Source organism: Protopterus annectens, chromosome 11.part0, assembly GCF_019279795.1.
Source record: "Protopterus annectens isolate FY-2018-M chromosome 11.part0, PAN1.0, whole genome shotgun sequence".
NCBI lineage: Eukaryota > Metazoa > Chordata > Ceratodontiformes > Protopteridae > Protopterus > Protopterus annectens.
In genome coordinates, this window is record NC_056745.1 from 1,554,608,084 (window position 1) to 1,554,632,286 (window position 24,203).

The 24,203-nt window shown below is 39.6% G+C and overlaps 1 protein-coding gene across 1 annotated transcript in view; it reads right to left on the reverse strand.

The window, feature by feature from the left end:
- Positions 1–24,203, reverse strand: part of LOC122815951 (neuroepithelial cell-transforming gene 1 protein-like) — a 122,443-nt gene that overhangs the window by 45,308 nt on the left and 52,932 nt on the right. Inside the window, exons 3-6 of the mRNA XM_044088826.1 lie at positions 21,139–21,306; positions 15,260–15,322; positions 13,342–13,438; positions 9,658–9,734 (exon numbers count right to left, since the gene is read on the reverse strand). Coding sequence (XP_043944761.1) covers positions 9,658–9,734; positions 13,342–13,438; positions 15,260–15,322; positions 21,139–21,306 — 405 coding nt within the window. The remainder of the gene's footprint in view (positions 1–9,657; positions 9,735–13,341; positions 13,439–15,259; positions 15,323–21,138; positions 21,307–24,203) is intronic.

Sequence of the window (24,203 nt, forward strand, 5' to 3'; positions counted from 1 at the left end):
ATCCAATGCATCTTCATGAATTGTCTATACAAGCAATTAAAAAATAGGACAATAGAGCCTAAACATTTGACAGAATAAGCAATTTTACCAAACTAATGCTTTCTTGCTTTATTGAAGGGGGGATCATGGGGTAACTGCTCTTTAATTAGGGCCAGTGTGAGCTCCCACATACATTTTACTTTATATATTTTACCCACTGAGGAAGCTTTAATGAAACCAATCAGGGTTTGTTCGGAGATGCTTTTTAACAAACTTTGATACTGCATTTCTGGACTTAGGCTTCTTGATTTGGTTGTTTAAACACAATCACACACGCGCACACACACACACACACACACACACACACACACACACACACAATTTGGAAGATAGCTAATTTACCTATCATCATATCACACTGGGATGGGGAGAAAACTATAGATGCAGGCAAAAATCCTTGCGAATGAAGGAAGGACATGGAAAGTACATAGAAGGCATCCCAATCAGGAAATACAAGAAACAAATTTGATGATGAAGCAATTCAAAGTTGTTGCGCTAACCACTGCACCACTTGGCTACCCACTCAAATAGCAATAATACCTTTTTTTCAGAGGAATTTTAAGAAACTCCAAAGAAGACAGAGTCTCAAACAGTTTACAATAACTAGTCCGGCAGATGGTAGACCAACTAATGAAAAAAAAAAACATTAAAAATGTGATACTTTTCAGCAAAACTCTGTTTTGGAATGCAAATGCAAGTTAAAGTACTTTGTAAAGGTCTACAGTTCTGATCAAGAGAATATGATGCATTTTAGCCACCAGACTAACATGCACTAGAGGTAACCACTCCTCTAGCAGAATGTATTTTAAGTCATTTGACAGAAGCAGCTGGGACTCTTGCTGACAGAAAAAGTACAGTTGTGTACCTACCATAAATGTAGATGTTAGAGTGTATTCACTGTTGCAGTCATTACTCTTGGGTTATCCTGCTGGCAGGCTACCCGCAGTCGGCCTGAATGCCAAAGTCCTGGTCCGGCGTCGGTTGCTGTCGCCTCTTCCCTGACGTCAGTGCGCCAGGGGTATAAAAGATGCGGCACATGCCATTTTCTTCAGTTTTTCTTGCCCCAGATGTCAGGTGCCCCCAAAAGGGTAGGTTAAATATATTATGCAAATAAACATACATGCAGTAAAGAAACATTTCCTTCATCTACAAGCAAATACACCACATAGGTTGTATAGAATAGAGAAGTACAGACAAACCCCAGCAAAAGAAAGGGGACGGAGAGAGGGTAACCTGGACTGCAACAGTGAATACACTCGAACATACACATTTATGGTAGGTATACAACTGTACTATGTTCATCGTGTTTCACTGTTGCAGTCATTACTCTTGGGTTGAATCTCAAAGCTGAGGATGGGTGGCTGAGCTAAATAGGATTAGGAGAGGCTATGAGGCCCTGCAGCACTGCAGTGGCAAAGCTTGCTCTGGATTTAGAGTAAAGAGGTAAGTGGTAGTGCTCTGTAAAAGTGTGCACTGAACTCCAAGTTGCAGCCTCTAAAATGTCTTTGGTTGGTACTCCTCTGAGGAAGGCTGCTGAAGTGGCTGCTGCTCTGGTAGAATGAGGCCTAATGCCCTTAGGCACTGATTTGCCATGCTGAGAATAGCAGAAATGGATGCAATGACCTATCCATTTAGAAATAGTCTGTTTTGAGATAGCCTTTCCTTGTGATCCTGCAGCATATGACACTAAAAGTTGCTCAGTCTTTCTGAAAGCTTTAGTTCTGTCCAAGTAGAAGCGTAGCTGCCTGTGTATGCCCAAAGAATGCAGAATTTTCTCACCCTTGTTTTATGGGTTTGGATAAAAGGTAGGCAAGTGAATGGTTTGATTGAGGGCCACACTAGGCATAAATGTTGGGCTTGTCCTCAGAAAAACCCTGTCTGGATGAAAAATGATAAAAGGTTCCACAGCCATGAGTGCTTGTAACTCCGAGACTCGTCTTGCAGAGGTTATTGCTAGGAGCAGAGCTGTTTTCCAGGATAAGAATTTTATATCAGCTGTTGAGGCTGGCTCAAAGGGAGGCAGTGTGAGTTTTTCCAAGACATAATTGAGGTCCCATGCCAGAAATGGTGCTCTCCTTGGAGGCTTGATGTTTTTGGCCCTTCTGAGGTACTGCCTTATTAAAGGATGAGAAAAGATAGGTGGTTCTGCATTGTAATGGGCTGAAATGGCAGAGGCATGAATCTTAATTGATGAGAAAGAAAGGCCTTTGTCCAGCATCTCAGTTAGGTATTGTAAAATCTGAGGAATATTTGGTACATACGTGTCAATGCCTTGTTCCTGGTTCCAAGCACAGAATCTCTTCCATTTTTTTGCATAAGATTTTCTGGTAATGGGCCTCCTGGCCTCCAAGATAACATCCATAACAGCTTTTGAAAGAGGAGTGTTCTGAATGGCTACATTATCTGCCATGTTGCCAGATTTAAGGTCCTGAGCTGACTGTGCAGGATCTGATTGTTTTGTTGGGTCAGCAAATGGGAAGTTTGAGGCAATATCCATGCTGGACCTTGAGACAAGTTCTTTAGGACTGGGTACCAGTGCTGGCGTGGCCAGTCTGGTGCAATCAGCATCATTTTTGGTTTCTCTTGTCTGACCTTTAGGAGTACCTTGGGAAGGAGAGGCAGTGGAGGAAAGGCATATACTGTTAGGTTTTTCCAGCTGAAGGATAGGGCATCCACTCTCCATGCTTGTTTATGATAAATCCTTGTGCAAAATCTCTGTAATTGGCAGTTGTGAGGGGAGGCAAATAGATCTATGTCTGGGCATTCCCATTTCTTTGTTATCGTGCTGAAGACTTGTGGATCCAGTTTCCACTCGTGGGGATCCATGAGGTTTCTGCTTAGTTCGTCTGCCAGAGTATTTGTTTTTCCTGGCAGGAATTGAGCTTGCAGGTGAACTTGGTAGGTCAAAGCTGTGTTCCACAAGGTCATTGCTCGTCTGCAGAGGGGGTAGGAATGTGCACCTCCCTGCTTGTTTATGTACCACATGACCTTAGTATTGTCCGTCTTTATCAGTAGCTGTCCTGGATGAAGTAGATCTTTGAAAGCTGTCAGGGTATTCTAAACAGCTAGCATCTCTTTTTGATTGATATGAAGATGCATTTGGCTTGCAGGCCATGTGCCCTGGATACATTTTCCTGCCATATGGGCCCCCCAGGCATAATATGATACATCCGTTGTCAGTGTCTGTCTGGCTGTGGGTAAAGTGAATGGCAAACCCTTGTTGTGGTGACAGGCCTGTGCCCACCATCGAAACTCCTGTTGCAGGCAGGGAATAAGGGCAATTACTGTCTCCAAGCTGTGGCAATGCTGAGTCCAAACACTTTTTAGATACCATTGTAGTTTCCTCGTATGCAGTCTGGCATAGGGAATTAGTAGAATGCAGGATGCCATGAAGCCCAAGGCCTGCAGGATTTTCCTTGCAGATAACTAGGTCTTTGTTGCCAACTTTTTGAAGTAAGAAGTCAGTTGCCTTTGTTTGACTGGCGTGAGATAAGCCATCTGGGCAGTTGTATTTAAGCTTGCACCCAGGAATATTATCTCTTGAGAGGGTTCTAGTTTTGATTTCTTTTCGTTTACTGTGTACCCTAGGCAAATTAGTAATCTTTTTGCAAACACCAGATGCTTTAGAAGAATATCTTTCTTCTCTGCTTGAATAAAGGCAGTCGTCCAAGTAGGGATATATTTGAATTCCTCTGTCTGCAAAACTCAATTACTGGTGCCAGGCATTTTGTGAAGACCCTGGGTGCAGTAGATAAGCCAAAGGGCAGTGCAGAGAATTGGTAGTGCATTGAGCCAGCTATGAATCTGAGGTATCTTCTGCAAGATTGTCTGATTGGGACATGCAGGTATGCCTCTTTTAGGTCCAAAGTTACGAGCCAAGACTTCTTGCCCAGCATGGGCAGCAGCTGCTGTAGAGTCAACATCTTGAATTTTGGAACCTCCAGAAACGTGTTTAGTATAGACAGGTCCAGTATTGGTCTCCAGGTTTTGTCCTTTCTGGGCACCAAGAAAAGTCTTGAGTAAAATCCTTGCCCCTGCTCTTGTTATGGTACTTGTTGAATGGCCCTCATGTCCATGAGGGCTGTAATTTGCTTTTGTGCCTCTGCCCATTGATTGTTTGGCAGGTCTGGCATACCTTTTGCCCTTGGTAGGGTGTGAAAATGGAACCTGTAGCCCTGGGACACTATGTTCAAGACCCATTTGTCTTGGGTAATCATTTGCCAATTTGATGAAAAAAGCGCTAGTTTTCCCCCTAAGGGAGCTGCCAAAAGAAAAGTGCTTGGATCTGGCAGAGGAAAGTAACTGGGACCGTTTCCTGTAAGGTTGTGATTTGTCTTCTCCGTTTTTGGAGGTAGGAGCACCCCATTGTTTAGGCCTGTATGAGCCTTGGGGCTGAGATCTGCCTCTGGGACATCTGTATCTGCCTCTATGTGGCCTGTCTGACACTGGAAAGGACCAATTTTTGGAAGGCCAGTTCCTGCTAAATCTGGGTGGCTGTACCTGTAAAAAATCCTTAACTGTCTGCATGGATTTCGCTTTATCCTCCATTTTCTTCAATACCTCTTCTGCTTTAGCACCAAACAAAGTATCATGTTGTAATGGAGCATCTAATAATTTTGCTTTAACATGATCAGGTAGATTCTGTTCCTTTAACCAAGCATGCCTTCTAATAACAGAACCTGTAATAGCAGCCCTGCAAGAGGCCTCCAGTGAATCATAACCACATTGCAAAGTATGCTTTCCCACTTGTTCAGTTGCATGCAATAAATCCTGCATTTCCTTGTTCTCTGAACATTTGGAATTTGTCAGCATTTTCTGTTTAAGCAGTGACATTAATTACTGCTGATATTTAAGCATATGAAACTGACAATTTAAAGCCCTTACAGCCAAGGTAGCAGAAGTGTAAACTTTTTTCCCCCATCTGTCCAGTGCCCTAGAATCCCTATCAGAGGGGACAGGGTTTTTTGCAGTGGAAGCTTTGACCCCTTTGGGACCCTGAGATATAGTTTCTGGGTCAGCAGCGGGGTTTTTATACAGGAATTTATGAGAATCTGGGACCCTGTAGTATCTGTCAGGCTTAGCAGGTGCTGGAGGTAAAGAGTCAGGGGACGGGACGGACTCTGAAAATACATCATCTACAATGTCTAAAACAGGTGGAATGGCAAGGGGTCTGTGCTGGGGTAATAGCAGGAAAGTCTCTGAGCCTTTTATTAGATTCTGAGTAATCTTGGCTCTCCCAGTGGAAATCCTCCCTCATGGTATGCAGTGTTTCCCCAAAAGAATAATCCTCAGGAGGAGAGGCTGAAGGAATGGATTCTTCAGCATCAGAATCCTCATAGGGAGGAATAGAATAATCCTGTTCAGAAGAGGATTTAGAGGAAATAGAAACCTGATCAGAAGAATCATATTCTGTCTCTTGCCTAAGCCTCTTATCAGGAGGGAGATGGGAACCCCTGATCAAAGTAATTAGGTCTTCGGCCATTTTAAGCATCTGTTTTTTAGGCATGGAAGTCTGAATAGGGGAATGCTGTACTTGTTTCTTTGTCTTTAGAGCTGCTTTAGTCTTTGTCTTTGAAGCTGAAGATGGTTTAACATATAACCGTGTAGGTCTGAAGACACCTCAGAAGCCAATGTCTGCTCAGCGGCTCCAGACCCATCTGAGGGAATGATTTCCAAGTGTCCAATACCCTGAGTATCCAGAGGCCCAGTCGGCTCCACGTGGGAGTCGGAAGCGGCCTGTGGCTCTGAGGTAGCGGGCGCCAGGGGCTGCAAAAGCACCTCACTGAGAATCGGCGACTGGCCTAACGGAGGCCTCGTCGTCTGTTTTGGACCTCGGATGCCTATCCTTTTCCTTGTCCTTGCGTTTTTTGCAAACTCCGGTCGTCGGCTGTTCCGACGGCATTATATAATTAAACCTTCGGCCAAAGTAATGAAATGCAAAATCAAACCGACGCTTAATAGTGCGTTGGTTAAATCTAGCACAAAACCGACAGCTAGCAATGTTGTGGTCAGGGCCTAGGCAAGGAATACAGTAAGAGTGAAAATCCTTATGAGGTATTTGCTTCCCACAAGAAATACAATTGTTAACTTTTTCTGACATCAGTCTGGAGCAAGAAAAAAGTTTCCGCAATGGGGTACTTAGCTTTAATGAAGACTTTGGTTCTGAAATTCGGATTTGAAAATCTCAGGAGTCGGCCGACAGGCACTTGCAAACTGCTTTTGCTTCGGGCACCGCGCGGCAAGAAAGACTGAAGAAAATGGTATTGGCTGCATCTTTTATACCCCTGGCGCACTGACATCAGGGAAGAGGCAACAGCAACCGACACCGGACCAGCACTTTGGAATTCAGGCCGACTGCGGGTAGCCTGCCAGCAGGATAACCCAAGAGTAATGACTGCAACAGTGAAACACTATGAACATCAATACAGTTAAGTCAATGTTCAAAACAAACTCATCTGGCCACTGGCCTTCCTAACCAACTAGTAGCACAAGAGGTGTTCATTTTGCAGCAATACTTATTTCTTATATGGAAAAGAAAAACAGGATTTGCTGGTGTATGTCAATGGTATGAGAAATCTCATGCACTCATTTTGGACTTCCGGGTAAAACAGTCTAGATATTTTCAGGAGAAAATAAGGACTGGCACACAGGGAGACCAGAGTCACTATGGAACTTGAGATGAGGCCATTTGCATATGAAAAGTATGAAGTTCTCTGCTAAAATAAGTGATCAACACTAGAAACAGAGCCTAAGTGTGGATTCATAAAAGTTGCCACAAAGTGTACTATATTATCTGTAGACTTGGTGTAACCTTTGAGTGGACAAACAGCAAGATCACTTTGGTAGGATGTTCTTGAACTCAGAAACTGTGGTAACCTTTATGAATCTGGCCTATAATTTAACATCATGTCTAGTCAATTTTACGAAGATACCATAAAAAAAAATCTATCATTTGTTAACCAGAAACTGAAGTTAGGATTGAACTTCCAACCCCCTTAATCTTACTACTGAGCCGCCATGTTGCAAAAACACCTTGCCTTTGATATAAACGAACACATGCTGGACTAAGAAAAGTTCATGTCTGGGACTGTTGGACACAAAGCCAAAGGCAAAGTGTAAATAGACCTGGGGACTACGTTTCCCCAGTACAATACACACACTATCATGCACTGCTGTTATTATAATTTGACAAAAACTTTCAATTGAAGCAATATGTGAACTTTAATCTTTTATTAAAAGTTAGACTGCTCCATATAACACCAATCTTTTACTTTGTAATACAGTTTTTATTTAGTGAAGTAAAGCTGCTAAACATCATGCACTATTACATGGCAAACATCATGGGAATGTCAGAGGAAGACACAACCGCAAGATTCATTTTACATCCACCACTATGAATACACTGAATAATGAATAATGACCTGTCATGCTACATCCACGTGAAAACAAGTACCACATCTTTGACCTACTGAGCAGCTTCTGTACTATAAACCAACAAAAACATCTCCAGCTCCTCCACATTCAGAGTGAACTTCCAATCAGTAATTTAAAACATTTCCTATGCAATATATATATATATATATATATATATATATATATATATATATATATATATATATATGTATATATATATATGTATATATATACATATATATATATACATATATATATATATATATATATATATATATGTATATATATACATTATATATATATATATATATATATATATATATATATATATATATATATATATATACATACATATATATGTAAATATCACAAATTCTTGTAAACCTAAATTAAATTTTTTTATTATATTAAAATGGCAAATAACACTTTGTCAATTTAAAAACTTAGAAAAATCATAAATACCGCAATTTATAGTGCTTGTAACACAAACTCAAGGCCAACAAAGACCATCCTGAATTGCTGTCTAACCTCAAATACTCTTTTAAATGTATCCTATTTGGTTTTAGAGCTTTACAGCTTCACTGCTAACCTTCTAAAAGAGTGTTCTATGGCCTACCTGCATTCTCTGTAAACAAAAAAAAACCCTCCCCCAGTAATTTATGTTCACTAGTAAATTGACATTCCTTGTGAACTCCCCCCCCCCCCCCCCCCAAAGTGTGGATGCCAGAAGTAAAATGTGTAAAAACTAGTATATCAAAATGACATTGACACTGGCCAACTGATAAGTAATAGAATACAACTGCAACTTCACCAAATGTTTTGTTCTTCTCTGTAGCTCTAATTCCTAAAAGGCCTAGTTCAGCTTCCATGAAATAATGAGACACTGTCGCATCTTAAGGCTGAAGCACCCAACAGGATTTTAGCATTACGTTATACAGCATTCTTGAGCATTATACTTGGAAATTAACCTAGCCAAGCTAGAGTTTTCATTGTATGATACCTTAAACCTCTTGTAATAGAGGCCCATGGGATATAAGCAAATGACCCCTTAAGGACATCGAGTGTTTCAGCTATATGGCTACCGAATGTCCATGACTTTTTACTTTTTCCCTTTTTAAGTCTTTACGGATTAATTCAGGCCACTAAAGCCACACCCCTGTGCTGTGGACATGCATGTTTGTCTGTGTGATCGTTTTGTTCTTTGGTTTGGATGTTAGTTGGGATATTTTGCAGACACCTTAATGGTTATGTACATCAGCTGGGTTTAAAGACCCTGTGTTTCTGAAGTATATCCTAACAATTCACTTATGCTGTGCTGACGAGGTCATAAGAAGGCCGAAACATGCAAGTCCACCGCTAGTGAGGTTTGGCTTTACTGGCCCAAACGAATCCATAAAGACTTAAAAAGGGAAAAGGGAAAAAGTCATGGACATTCAGAAGCCATACAGCTGAAACACTTGGATGTCCTTAAAGGGTCATATGCATACATCCGTGGGCCTCTATTACAGGAGCTTTAAGGTATAACACAGTGAAAACTCTAGGTCGGCTAGGTTTTTCTTGTAGTTTTTTTACTAATTGGTTTGTCTGTGTGACCTTTTTACTCTGGTTTGGACACTTGGAAATTAAGGCATACACTATCTTTATACAAATCATTTTAACACAGGTGCAGGCAACTCCTGGCACTAGTGCTAAAGTGCAAGACTAAAGCACATATTTGCTTATCACTCCACTGAGGAGGAGAAGGGACTATCAAAGTCACTGACATAACAGTTTTAGTCTTCTAGTTGTGACACATTTTTTTAATAAAATGTGGGCAAATGCATTAACCAATGACAAACACAGCCATACAGTCAATTTTTATAAAATGTATGTCACTCAAGTATCAACCCCCATAGCCTGTTTAGCACCTGAACATCTTGCAAGAGCAGACAGAAGTCGCAAATTTTGAAATTCTGGTGTGACCCCCCCCCCACCCACCCACCCACCCAAAGAAGTAACATGTTAAAAATGACATTAACTACAACATATTATCTTTTGTTTTGTGTTTGAATGAAACATTATAAACTCACAACACCAGTGTAAAGACTTATTTCCTAGCAATCTTGGTAGCCCTGTATTTTATCAGAGACTTCTGACACTATTCAGCAGTTAGGTTCACAAGACATTAGGCTCTTACATTTTGTCTTAGCATGGTCCTATACCTACCCATTTAACAAGTATTTGACCAATCTCTCCAACTAGTCCATCAGGTGTCGTTGCTTCTTCAAGTCTCCGTACAAGATCTGAAATGAATAAAACTTTAGTTTAAAAACTAGTTAAAATGGCAACATTTACAGTGCACTGCTGTTTGGAGAATTCACAGATAGGAAAAAAACTCAGTATCTACTGTTCCTACCTGGAGGGGTAAAACGTCACATGTTCTAGGTTATAAAATGATGGGGGACCTGAAAATTTTTTTTTGTCCAAATTTTTCATTCCATCAAAAGTTTTTGAACAATGTGGCATTTGTTCAAATGGAGCTAAGAAAAGGCAGCTACATAAGACATCAGCCTGCCAGTGTGTGGATGGAAGATAAAGGTTGGAAATCCAAAGGAACCATCACATAAAACAGCATTATATCATAATGGCTACTCTCTCCACATTATCATAAAATGCAATTGGTCTTACAGGTACAGACAGAAAGCAGTGTATTGAAGTACATTAAGAAGTGCAGGGCTCAAACAGTAATACTGCAGAACACATATTTGGATAGAAGTGAACATGTGAATTTGACAATGAAAGGATTTCAGGGTGGGCATTCGTCAGAAAAGCAGGAACAAAGGAAAAAAGGGAGTAATAAGACTCATTTTAGATTGACTCCAACAGTGGTAGAAGATGGGCAAAAACATAACATCAAATTTTTAGTCATAAGGGGGGTTATTGGCAGAGCAGGAGGATTACGCTGGCATGCATTAATATTCCACCTAAAACTACTGTTAAGGAACTTATGAGAATTTGGAGAAAAACTGTATGTTTTCCATAGGAAATATTATTTATGGGTGGGGAGTAGAACCTGATTTGCAATAGTGAAGATGCATCTGGGGAATTTAAAAGAAAATACAATGAAAGATTGGACTTCTGAAAAAAATATACGCAAATGTTTGGTATGGATTCCCCATGGTAAAACAACTGGGCTAGAATGGGTAGAAACTATACTTCACAGGAATGTGTATTTAATTGAAAGCTTTGTAACACATCCACTAAATGTTTCAGATCATGTACCAATAAAAACAAAAATAAAGATGTAGGGTAATGAAGCAAAAATGAGACATTAGTGCTTTCCTTCCTATCTGTTAGAGAGAGGAAATTACGGAATGGGTAGTGGAAATGATTTGAGTTATAAGGAAGACAGACATTTCTTCAAAAGAAATAAAATGTAAATGAAGTTTAAAAATATGGTAAGAATAAGAGAAAGAAAAACGGGGATAAAGTAACAGGAATTACTTAAAGGACTTACAAATGTAGAATAACGGGAATCGCACAGAATAAGAACAATACCTATGGCAAAGTGATAAAGGGAAAATAAGGGTATGTTTGGAAAATATGTATATAAAGGAACACTTGGATAATATGTATATGTTTAGAAAGACTGATGTTAAGCAACTGTTTCTGATAACGGTTCCAGAGCACAAAAACTTTTAGCACAACTTGGGCAACAAAATGTGGAAAGGGTTGCTGCCTAACTTAGGGAGCCTATAATAAGAAAGATAATCACAGATCCTATCGAGAAAACATTCCAAATACTTTACAGAAATATGTATAAAGCAGAGGAATGTAGAAACCAAGAAAAGGCACAATGGAAATATTTACAGAAGATTTAATTATGCCAAAGTTAGAGGTAAATGAGGTTCAGCAATTAATGGCAAAGATAGGAAGAGTTGAGAAAAAATGGTAATATAGAACAGGGAAGTCTCCAGGACTAGACAGTATTCCTGAGGAAATTTGGAAGTAGGGAAGGAAGAATGTAGTCAAGAACTGGAAGGTTTTGTTTAACAGTATTTTAAGTCTGTGTGTGTGTGTATGTGTCTGTGGGGGGGGACCAGTATCTTGGAAGAAAGCTGTGATGGCTATACTACCCAAAGAGGGTAAAGACCCTGACTCTTCAGACCCAGCTTCATATAGATCCATTTCAATTTTAATCTACTATTAGAAAGTGATTCTGTCTATACTAGCTAAGAGAATGGCAAAGGTGATACCAAAATAAATCTGGATCAGTGTGGCTTTGTGGACCAGACAGAAGCACTTGATGACATTTATCGAATAATGATGGTCCAGGGAAGCAGAATCTAAGTAAATGTCACAATTGTTGGTGGGTCTTTATGCAGAGAAGGCATTCAACAGTCAGCTGGGATTTTATGAGTACGGCAATGATGACATTTGCATTCCCTGACATAATAATTAGGTTAACTATGAGGATATAAGGGTCAGAGGCAAGAATTAAGGTTGGAGGTTTCTTCTCCAACAAGAACAAAGGAACCACGCAGAGGTGTCCTCTTTCCCCTTTGTTTGGAGAACAGTGAAAAAGAAAATAAGGGACTCACAAATTCAAGGATGCAACTGGTATGGTAATCAAGAAAAGTTAGCTTTATTCACATACGATATTTGATCAATAAATCAAGAAAAGGATTAGTGTTGTGGAACATTCTGAGACAATTTCAAGTTTTCTTCAGGATATAAAATAAATGAAGATAAAACAACGGCTATAGCTGTCAGCCATTTACCTACACATGAACATGGTTCAGCAAGAACCATATTTATGGAAGTATGATAAGATGAATTATTTAGGTGTATGGAATAAAAAGGATTCTGTCACGGCAGCTAAAGATATCGGGGAAGATACTAAACAAAAATGATACAAAGCTTGAGAAGCTGGAAGCACCTGATTACAGATATGGAGAGCTAGATAAAAACAGTGAAAATGTTTCTAGTACTTTGGTTTAGTCAACCATAGTAAAGCCTTACAAAGTTTAACCCTACTGGATTCCAAAACAAATGGAATTCAAAATTTAAACCAACTGTAATTGAAGTATTTTAATATTGAAAATGAGATAAAAGAACTGGAGATGGGTTCTTTAAAATGAGGAAGAAGCAAACTACATATGAATAAATGGAATTTCTGGGAACAATGCATGCGGAATAATGTTCATGAGGAAGAGAAGGAGAAGTGAGGTTTAATATAAGGCAGAAATTGAGCAATTTTATGCAATGTAACAGTGATGATACTTTTTAAAAAGAAAGCATATATGTATAATGAATAAAAATGAAAAATGTTTGATATGGTTCGTTTTCTATCATACTGTACATATGTCACAATCTACAATGGAAGAATTTACCACAAGGTGTGTAAAAAGGACTGCATTCTCCACACAAAGGGAAGTTCTATTGCTGAAAAAATTGACAGCTCTTTGCCACAGGCTAACACTCTCATCCAATAAAAGACTCCTGCAAGACTGACCATTATAATGAATTTTTTGCTTCTAGAATTACCTGTCAAAGCGCATTTAAATAGAAAACTTTAAAACTATAAGAAAGACAGTAACCAAAACAAGTTACATTCCAAAAGCTTCACACTAAATAAATAATTCCAACACAAAGCCACACCTTCCTGATGCTTAAGTGACAACTCATTCAGTTAGCTTAATCTAAGCCCAAAGAGGAAGGATTGTGCATGCACCACAGGCATTCAAATCCCAGACACTGGGCTGCATTTCTTCACTATTAAAGAAAAATCTAGCCAGCAGAATGTTCCAACACATGGGCTGTACAAACAAACCAGACATTGGCTCTGTCATCACAATGACATATTAGCATATTCCACAGATCCAAACATATAGAAAGATTTATTTTTACCTTCATGCAGTGGTATATACGAATCCAGATCTCCGAATATATGCGTGAGCTCCTCTTCAGACATAATACACAGCTTTAGCATCGGGTCATGATAGGCCTATGACATAAGAATTAATACTGGGTGATTGCCTTTCATTGAGGTGCTACGTTTCCCAAGACAGACTTGACAGTTTCAAAAGTAACAACTACATTTACAGTTTTAAACATTAAGACTACTTCCATTTTAACTTTTCCTATTGATTAAAAAAGGTATACACTTGACAAAAGAGTCACCAGCACAGGTGCGTGCACTACTGTAACACACAATTCAAAATGTCAGTAAGGGCTAAAATACTGTAAAGTGATATATAACGCACACTCATCACTCCACAGTTTTAAGAAACATTTAAGTGGCTACTTTCTTTGAAACAATGAAGCATTTGTTAGTCTTTCAAATGCTGCTAGACATGAAGAGATCAGTATAATTTCTCTGTCACTATTGGTTTCCCCTTTTTTAGTTTGTAGTGCAACAGTAAACGTTCCTTGCTTAAGACAGTTCTATAATCCAGCTTTATCATACATACTCCGGTGCTACCACCGTGGTTTCACACCTTGCCTAACAATGCATCATAAAGCTAGTAACATTATGTAACACTAACAAAACAGTACAAAAGAATTGGCCTTCCCCAAAAACGTGCAATTCAAACACCACTATGAGTAAAACTGTTACATAAATCAATGGTTCACTGACAACTTAAAAATATGAAATGCATCATTGCTTCTGAAAGAGATGGACTTTAGGCAAGGTTCTGACATTTTCAATGAATTTTGAGTTATACAGTAAAACATTGACATCACCCTAAAATGGGGTTCATATTAGAACGACGAAAACGCATTTTGTCTAATGCGTTTTCGTCGACACATGTAGGGCGAACAGACAAAACAGTAAAGCGGCTGTTCAGCGAATTCTTTCCCTGGGAAAGAAGTCGCCTGACCGCTTCGTTGCTTTGCCTGGTCTGGAGTGTAGTGTGGTCCCTTGTACGGTATAGCTCCCAAGCGTGATTGTGCAACAGTTACTGACCTTAGGGTTAGGGTGCGGGTTAAGGTAAGTGCATATGTATGAAAGTGTTTACTGTGTTTTATTTTGAGGTAGACGTATGGTTGAGTTACGTGTGTGTGTGTGTGTGTGTGTGTGTGTGTGTGTGTGTGTGTGTGTGTGTGTGTGTGTGTGTGTGTGTGTTTTCAGCTGTTTACTTTTGTTTTGGGGGGTGGGATTAGGGTTAAGGTAAGTGTGTTTGTGTTTGGAACTGTTTATATAAATGTGCGAGAGTTACTGACCTTAGGGTTAGGGTGCAGGTTAAGGTAAGTGCATATGTTTTAAAATGTTTACTGTTTTTTTTTTTTTTTGTTAGATGTATGGTTGGGTTACGTGCATATGTGTATTTAGTTGTTTACTGTTTTTTTGGGGGAGTATAATTTGGGTTAGGGTATGTGTGTATGTGTTTGGAAGTGCTTAATGTTTTTTGGGGGGGAGGGGGGTTGGAACAGCAATTTCTTTCCCTAGGAAAGAAATCGCTGTTCTGTGGTTTCGACGTAACACCGTTCGCTGTTTTCAGCGTTCGGTGTTATAATATGAACCCATAAAATGTACTTTACCTCATAGCTACATAAACTACTAAATTAGGACCAATACTAGCACACTGCTCTGAAAGTTACAGTTATAAAAGTGTATCTGGGCTGTGGAAAATAACAAAGCATTTACTTGGTTCTTTGCTTAAAGTATTTTCTCCTCTAAGGCAAGCAGTCAAAACGTCCCAGGGTTTCAAACAGCACATGAGCATTCTCACAATCTAACAATGCAGTCAAAATCGCCAAATGTGAACTTTAAAAAAACAGCAAAGAGTTTAATAGCATGAAAAAATAAAAGCAATTGACTTACCTTTCGGGCCAACTTGAGGTCTTCAATTAAATCTTGTTCCCCTCGGAATAATTCAAATATAGCCTTAAAAAGAAGACAAAGTTTTATTAATCAAGTTCCTGACAAATTACGATGTACATTACACGCAAACCCCTGCATAAAAATAACTTCTTTAAATGTAGAATTTCTTAGATCAGTCATTAAGTGAGAGTGGTGATTACATGACCTAGTATTAGTCAGTATTTAGTGTTAATGCCAGTACAAGACAAAATTAATTGTTTACTGCCAGCTTGTTGAAATTGTAAACTTCTCTGCAAATTATAGTTAGTTTTTTTATAGTGTGTTGTGATTAAATAAAATTTTGTCTTCAGATTTGTTATCACCAAATTACATTTTTACATTTTACTGTTTAGTTTTCAGTAACTTACTATTTAAGACTAATTAAACTACAAATCCCAGTCAGTGTTTTAATGCAAAGAACTTGGTTATGAAAACTGACAAATTATTTCACTGCTATTGCACTATTCAACAAATGGGATTATAGAATACTACTACAATTTTTTTCTGCGAGGTGGGGTTTGCACCTGACAGGTTTCCTACTTTGGACCCAGTAGCTACAGGACTCAAAGGAGACTTGCCTGTTAGCCATCAGAATGGTCAAGTTTGACATTTTCTGTGAATGTTAAACTAGAAAAGGAGTGAAATATCAGACACAAATAGTGCACTTTTTAAGTTATCTCCATATTTTACAGCAAACAGATAAGACAACAAATATGTAAATTACACATGTTGGCAACCGAACTTAGTTAAAAAAACAACAGACTCTATTAACATATTCCAAAGAACTAGCACTTTGGCAAACCTTCTTCAATGGTTCTAAACATTTCAGTAAAAACTTGTCTATAAAAAACAAGTCAATCATTCCACTCCAAAGGAAGAGCACCATTACTAACTGATTAATATAACTTACTAATCAAACAATTAGATATTAAAAACATTAAAGCTATAACAACAGGGAGAAAATAGTTATAAACATCAACAGATAAATCCTATGACTTCTTTGTCCTGTGTACACATCTCTTTCAAAATGACAATCCACTATACACCCCAAACTCACTGCTGTTGGGATTAATCAAGATCTGGAAACAAAAGTCCCAAGTTTTATTAGAAAAATCATATAGGCAAGAAATCAATGTTGCAGCTGCAGCAAAGCAAAAGTAAATATCATAATGGTTTAAAAGGCCCAGTTTACATGAAGTGGCAGGTTTTCAAAACACCAAAAAAACAAAGACCACAATACATACCAAAATAAAGCCAATAGAACTTAACTTTGAAAAGCAGCAATGAAAACCAGGGTTAACATTTTTGATCTGTAACTTAGCAACTGTCATTTCAAAATCTGCCACCATATCTAGAGGCCAAGTAAACAGGAAGTCTCACAAGCTGCTCAAAGAATGACTTGTTTGAAACACCACCCCCCCAAACACACACACCCTACTTATATAACGGTTCCAAATATTCATAGTCAAGTACTAGGCTAACTGCCCCTGTTTAAGCCTAGCCAATTGCCCTTTATGTGCCTGAATTAACCTATCCCATTTGGTTAGAGATTGGTCTTACCCATCTCATGGTTGATAATCTATTAACCCTAATGAGAATAACTCGGATAATATCACAGAAATCTGAGGTACCCATCCACGGGATAAAGCATTGAGAAGATACCTCTGTCCATTAATAGTATGGGGGGGTAGTCCTGGGGTATTTTATCCTGCTTCCCATCCACAGATGCATTTGAATATGAACACGGATGAAAAAGAAGTTATGTACTCACTATAACGTTCCATCTGAGTAGTTATACTCCATTTTCTGCAACCTGTGGATATTCAGATCCATATCGGGTCTGAGCCGGCAACACTTTTCAAGCATCTGCTCCAAGCTCCTCCCCTTACCCATAATCCCTCACATCTCCTACCTTCCCTCAGATTGAGTTCGCCGCTATTCAAACTATTAGCAACTCAATAACAACACTAACCTAGAACAGGTTCGAGGGAAGGAGGGCAGGACGGTTGCAGAAAATGAAGTAGAACTACTCAGATGGAACGTTATGGAGAGTACATAACTTCATCTGAAGTAGTTAGCTTCATTTATCTGCAACCTGTGGGACAGTCGCCAGCTACCAGAACTCCTGGGAGGCCCTCATGGAAGGATATTCCTGAGCACCGCAGAGCCAAAGGGTGCCCTCTAGAGATCAAATCCAACTTGTAATGAGAAATAAATGTATGTGACCTTGCCCAGGTCGCTGCTGCACAGATATCATCCAGAGAAACCCTAGACCAACAGGCAGCAGAAGTTGCCATAGATCTGGTAGAATGAGCTTTAATAGGACCAGGTGGCGACAGACCTTTATCCTTATAGACTTGCAGTATACATTGTGTAATCCATCTAGCCAAGGAGACCTTGGAAATGGCTTTGCCCAAAAAGGGTCTGGAAAAGGACATGAATAACTGGTCAGACTTACGGAATTGTTTAGTCCTGTGTAAACAGAAACAAAGCTGTCTATGAACATCTAGCAAATGCATGTTATATTCACCCTTGTTCTGGAAATTTGGAAAGAACACAGGCAGATTAATCACCTGGTTAATATTTGACTCAGAAGCAACTTTCAGTAAGAAAGAAGGGTTTGTGTGGAGCAAAACCCTGTCTTTATGAAAGATCAAAAGTAAGGGGGCATGGCAGACAAAGCTTGAATCTCAAAAACCCTTCTGGCCGAGGTAATGGCCACTAGAAAAGCTGTCTTCCAGGACAGGAATTTCAAATCTACTGATGCTGCTGGTTCAAATGGGGGTGCCACCAACGGCTGTAGAACTAGGGTAAGATCCCAAGGAGAGACGGAATCCTTAACCCGGGGGACGTAAAAGAAAAGTACCTTGGTTTGTGAAAGAGATGGACTTTAGGCAAGGTCCTGACATTTTCAATTAATTCTGAGTTATACAGTAAAACATTGACATCACCCTAAAATGGGGTTCATATTAGAACGACAAAAAGGCATTTTGTTGAATGCATTTTCGTCGATACATCTAGGAAGAACAGGCAAAACAGCGAAATGGCTGTTCAGAGAATTCTTTCCTTGGGAAAGAAGTCGCTTGACCGTTTCGTTGCTTTGCCAGTTCTGGAGTGTAGTGTGGTCCCTTGTCCGGTATAGCTCCCGAGCTTGATTGTGCAACACTTATTGACCTTAGGGTTAGAGTGTGGGTTAAGGTAAGTGCATATGTATGAAAGTGTTTACTGTGTTTTATTTTGCGTTAGATGTATGGCTGAGTTACGTGTGTGCGTGTGTTTTCAGCTGTTTACTTTTGTTTTGGGGGGTAGGATTAGGGCTAAGGTAAGTGTGTTTGTGTTTGGAACTGTTTATGTAAATGTGCGAGAGTTACTGACCTTAGGGTTAGGGTGCGGGTTAAGATATTTAGTTGTTTACTGGATTTTGGGGGGTATAATTAGGGTTAGGGTATGTGTGTATGTGTTTGGAAGTGCTTAATGTTTTTTTGGGGGGGTTGGAACAGCGATTGGTTTCGACATGTTCAGCGTTCTCTGAATATGTGTCGATGTAACACCGTTCGCTGTTTTCAGAGTTCGGTGTTATAATATGAACCCCTAAAATGTACTTTACCTCATAGTTACATAAACTACTAAATTAAGACCAATACCAGCACACTGCTCTGAAAGTTACAGTTATAAAAGTGTATCTGGCCTGTGGAAAGTAACAAGCATTTACTTGGTTCTTTGCTTAAACTATTTTCTCCTCTAAGGCAAGCAGTCAGAACGTCCCAGGGTTTCAAACAGCACATGAGCATTCTAACAATCTAACAATGCAGTCAAAAATCGCCAAATGTGAACAATAGCATGAAAAAATAAAAGCAATTGACTTACCTTTCGGGCCAACAATCCTGCCCATGTCAAGCTCCAACAGACTTAGAGTCGACCGCGAAGAGGCAACCGACTCGGATCTGGCTGGTCTGTGAGATGACCTCGAAGGCCTCTGGTCCGAGGGCTCTGTTGACTCTGGGGAGAACCTCGGGGAGTGGAGCCGAGGAGAGATGGTCCTGACAACTTTAGTAGGTGGATTGGGAAATGGCTCCCGCTCCGGAGACCGTTTGCAGTGCCTTTCCACTCTTTTCTCTCTGTCTCTCTTGTCCTCATCTCTATCCTTTGGCTTTGTCCCAGTCTCAGAAGGCTTAGAGGGAGGTTGAGTCCCAGCCTGAGGGGGGATGGTGGTGGTCGGCTACTGAAGCCAATATCAAGGTCGTCAAATCCAATGCAGAAACTGGTAGCAAGCCCTTGGCTACCAGTTTAGCCTTCCTTTCTTTCAACGCCCTAGGGTTGAACCCTGCACACACACTACATGGCAAAGAAAGGTGGGGAACACCCAGGCAAATAACACACAGAGTGTGGCCATCAGCCGGTGAAAGCTTGTAGCCATACTCTGTGCATTTTTTTTAAATGTTGGTTTTGGCTGCTCAGCCGTCACCACACACCACTCAGCCCAAACTAAACCAAGAAACACACACACACACAAAGGACTGTTAGGCCTACACTACCTCACAAATTCCTAACTTTTTAAACTACTTTTTTTTTTGTAAACAAAAAAACGATGAAGGGGAGGAAAGGGATGACCAAAAAAAAAAGACTACACTCACACTAAATATATACCAAAAAATACCACTTACTACACCCAACTTGGAGCTATAGAGACCACGATGTGTACGCATGAAGTGGCAAATGAGATCTGAGGGAAGGTAGGAGATATGAAGGATTATGGATAAGGGGAGGAGCTTGGAGCAGATGCTTGAAAAATGTTGCCATCTCGGATCCGATATGGATCCGAATACCCACAGGTTGCAGATAAATGAAGTTAACTACTTCAGATCTTTCTTCTATGTGGATGGGGAGTCTGTTCCAGATCAGTGGTGTCCCTCTGTGAGATACACCTGCCCCTTCAAACCATTCTGTTGATACTACAGAAGAGGTATAGATCCCTACAGAGTATTTACTTCTAATGCCATTTGACTTGCTAAAATGCAGTAAATCCATTAGTATTGGGTTGGAGAATGCCTTGTATGCCAGACACAGGTCATCTCTTAGTGGTCTGTAGGATACAGAGTATAATGACAGGGCTTTGAGTCAGTCAATGTAGAACATGTTGTTTAGGCCTTGGATCCTTTTAGTAAGGTACCTCTGTGGGCATTGCAGTTGTTACATGTGTCTAAACAGATACATACCAAGAAGGAATTGTATTCAATGACAGGCCTAATGACGGCTGAATAAAAAGGAACAATGACATCTCTAGATCTAGACACAATCCTTTTGCTTATAAGCACTGCAATACAGAAGAACTTTCAACAATGGACACATGTTGGTCAAAGGTTAGTTTAAATGTTTATATACTTTTTTTTTTAAATTATATGTCATGTGCCCGGTTTGGGGAGGGTAGCAGGACACAGCATACAATAGCAACCAAAACAAGATCAATTCCATAATCATACACTTGGAGTAGAAAAAAAAAAACATTTAGACTTGGTTATTGGGGGCCAGTACCAAACCTGATGTGCAGTCACTTGTGAGGGTAGACTGCCCAGCAAAAGTAGTGACTATATGTGCATGCTACCACATTAAAGCTGTTTATCTGATGCTACACTACCAAGCCCATTTACCCATACTGTGCCTGCAAATGGGCCACTGAGGTCAGTCTACTACCCATGTAAATAAACAAACAAATAAATAAAGAATATCTGACTGTGAACAACAATAACTATCCACATAAATACAGAAAACATGTAATAACTGAAGCATTCATAAATGTAATCTAGTTTATGCTTTGATTTTTTTTTCACATCTTCCCATACCTCATTTCGCTTGATCTCTTTTGCACTTAGAACTTCCTTCATGGACACATCCAGTGTCTCAGACCAAAGCTTGCTGTTTCTGCGTTTTGGTGGAGTTGGGGCAGAGGCTTTGCTGCATGGCTTCTGAGCGCAGCTAGGAGATTTATTATCACCCCGGAATGTGATGGACTGTAAGGAAAAAAAAAATGAAAGCCAAAAGCAATAACAGCTCAGTCTTAAAATGTATGTTTATAACTGATACATCTTCACATCTGCAGGTGGCAGAAAAGGACCTTTTGCATCAAAGCATTACGTCTCTTATCTGTGCATACTCAATCACCACAAAGTACAGAGCTGGTAATGGCGAAAGCTCACTGATTTCCCTATCAAATATGCAAACATTTTTTCTGTCTGCATGCCTGAAACATTTTATGACATTTTCATTATAGCCTTTATGGAGTATTCAATTCATTTAATACCTTTCTCACAAAAAATATTTCTGCACATCCTACTAAATTTTTCCCCACTGACTTTTGCTGCGTGTACCTTCATATACAGTCTGCTGCATGCCTCTCAGGGTAACACCTTAATTCCAGTGAAATAGGCACTCATTCCCAACCTGTACACTAAATGAAAATAATTATCATTTTATGCAGCTCTCATTTCCTCAAAACAGGTAAGGCTCACAGTCACAAGCATGTACTTTCACAAGAAATCAAGAACTGAAAATGAAACTATTCACCAGGCCTGTAAAAGAAGGCTGTCGGATTCAGACCCTAACCTATTTGCTTGATCCTCTAATCTCATTCAGACATCATTAAACATACTGTTAGGCCATGTGCTAATCTCCTGGAATTCTAAATATACATTATTATTTTATTATTATTTTAATTACCTGAAATGTCTCAACCTTTTCAAAGCAGGTGCAAAGACATGATATAGATCTCTATCTGAAAGCTAGATTATAAAAATATTTTTTTTTTACTTTGTCTAACATGGTGAAAGAGCTGAAGGAAAGACAAAATTAGTGCAACAGACAGGAAGCAGGATCTAAGCTTTGCCAGTGTTTATATTTGCTTTTATTTAACTCACTTGCACTCAGAAACTACGCCCATGCCTACAATACTATTTAGACTGGTATGAGAATACTGTACCTGTAGTGTGCTTCAAAACGCAGACTACGATCAGCATTGTTTTTTTTTCTGTAATCAGCTTGAACATTTGATCTTGACTAGGGTTGAATTATGCAGCAGTAGGGCTCCTCCTAAGTTTTATGCTCCCCAAGTGTGCTTAATTTGCAGCTTCACCCAGGTGTTTAACACTTCCAGGCTGGAGTCACTAATAACCTCAGCTACTATCTGCAAAGATGAGGTGCAAGTGAAGGACTCAGCCCAGGAAACATCACTGCAGTGTGCAGATGATGGCTTGCAACAGTTACAGGATGGCCTTACTCCTACATGATGTTATCCTCTCAGGTCACTGTTTTGCCATCAGGAGTTGATTATATGAGTCTCTGCTCTGTCCCCATAAGGAGGTGATGCTACCCTGGTCATTTGAAGATTCAGTTTTACATGGAGCCACAAGAATGTCCAGCTCTACTCCAGTACTTTGACCCAAACCTGTCCTAGAAGAGAGTAAAGCTGACAGAGCTTCATAACTCCTCCCTTTTCCCCCAGCTAATGGCAGCTGTTGCCCATGGAGCCAGTTGAGCTCGGGTAACCTGGGCCACAGTCTGGGCTTTATTCCTCTACACCAATGGAGCTGACAGCAATGTTTAATTTAACAAGTTTATTAAATTTAAGGCTTACAGTAATGTGATTAAGCTATTTAAATGTGAAACAAATTGAGTAAATTTAACAAGCAAATCAGAATGCTACCTAAATAGTTCAGTTTGATGCTTTTCTATTGAAGTTAAGTTTTCTTTTTTTGCTAAGCTCTGTGCAATCACTGTTTAGCTCACTAGCACAGATATTTTGTCCCTTAACAGGGCAAGTTTTTACAGTCATGAATGATTTACATGGTCTTTAGGTTTAGTAATTTGGGACTAACCTATTTCGGAAAATATTCTGAATGAAAGTAGGCCATGGGAACAGCCTATACAGAACACCATGGCAGGATACTGCTCAGAACATGAAATGCAGACATGTACTCATCCGATCAGTTCAAATGTGAAACAATCCTCCCTTAGTCAGTATACAGCTGGGATATCCTCTTGTGATACATTTAGTTCAGCCACTTTTCACTGAGGTTCCCATGGTCCAGGGCAGAAAAGCACTCTACTGCTAATATGATATGGCATCATATGCAAATTATCAGTGTGCATGTCTGGACCCTACTGTCTACCAATTCTCCACCAACAAATTAGTAAGGAAAAATTCTTTAAATCAAGAAAAGAATGAAGAAACATATTCTATTACCTGTCTAAGTTAAAAGGAGCTCTAAAAGCAAACAACAAATAGAGGGCATTCAGACACGGGACGATAATTAGCACCAACCAAGTTAGACTCCTACACATATCAACTGATGTGGTGAGTACACATCAGCTATTTTTATATTGGGAGTTCTCCTTTGTAAGTGCCTAACTGGGGAAAATATCAAGCAGTATCAAAAACATCCTATGATGGAGAAGATGGAGGATGGAAAAAAGAATAATGATTATCAATGGTTTAAACCAGTGCCCAAGTGGGCACAGCATGAATGTCCACAAAGGAAACATTTCTGAAGTAAGCAATGGAAGCAACCATTCCCTTAGTAGAGTTGGTATTCAATAGCAGTATTTTTCAAAAGGTTATAAGCTTCCTGGTGGCACAAATCTGAATTTGCATAGCAAATGGTGCCTCTCCCCCATCCCTCCCTGCAGCAAGGGAGGAGGGAGGGGACAAACAGCTGTTCTGCCTTCAAAATGTATGCATTTATGAGTCAGTAGTATACTACCCAGGTTGCAGAAGGCCATTCTGCTTTGGATTCTGCCCTTAGAAAGCAAACTGGGATATGAATGGAATGGTTAATGAGATCCCTGACACCTTCACCAGGAAACATTTTTTAGTCATAATGGTTACCTAATTCTTGTGAATGACCAAATATGT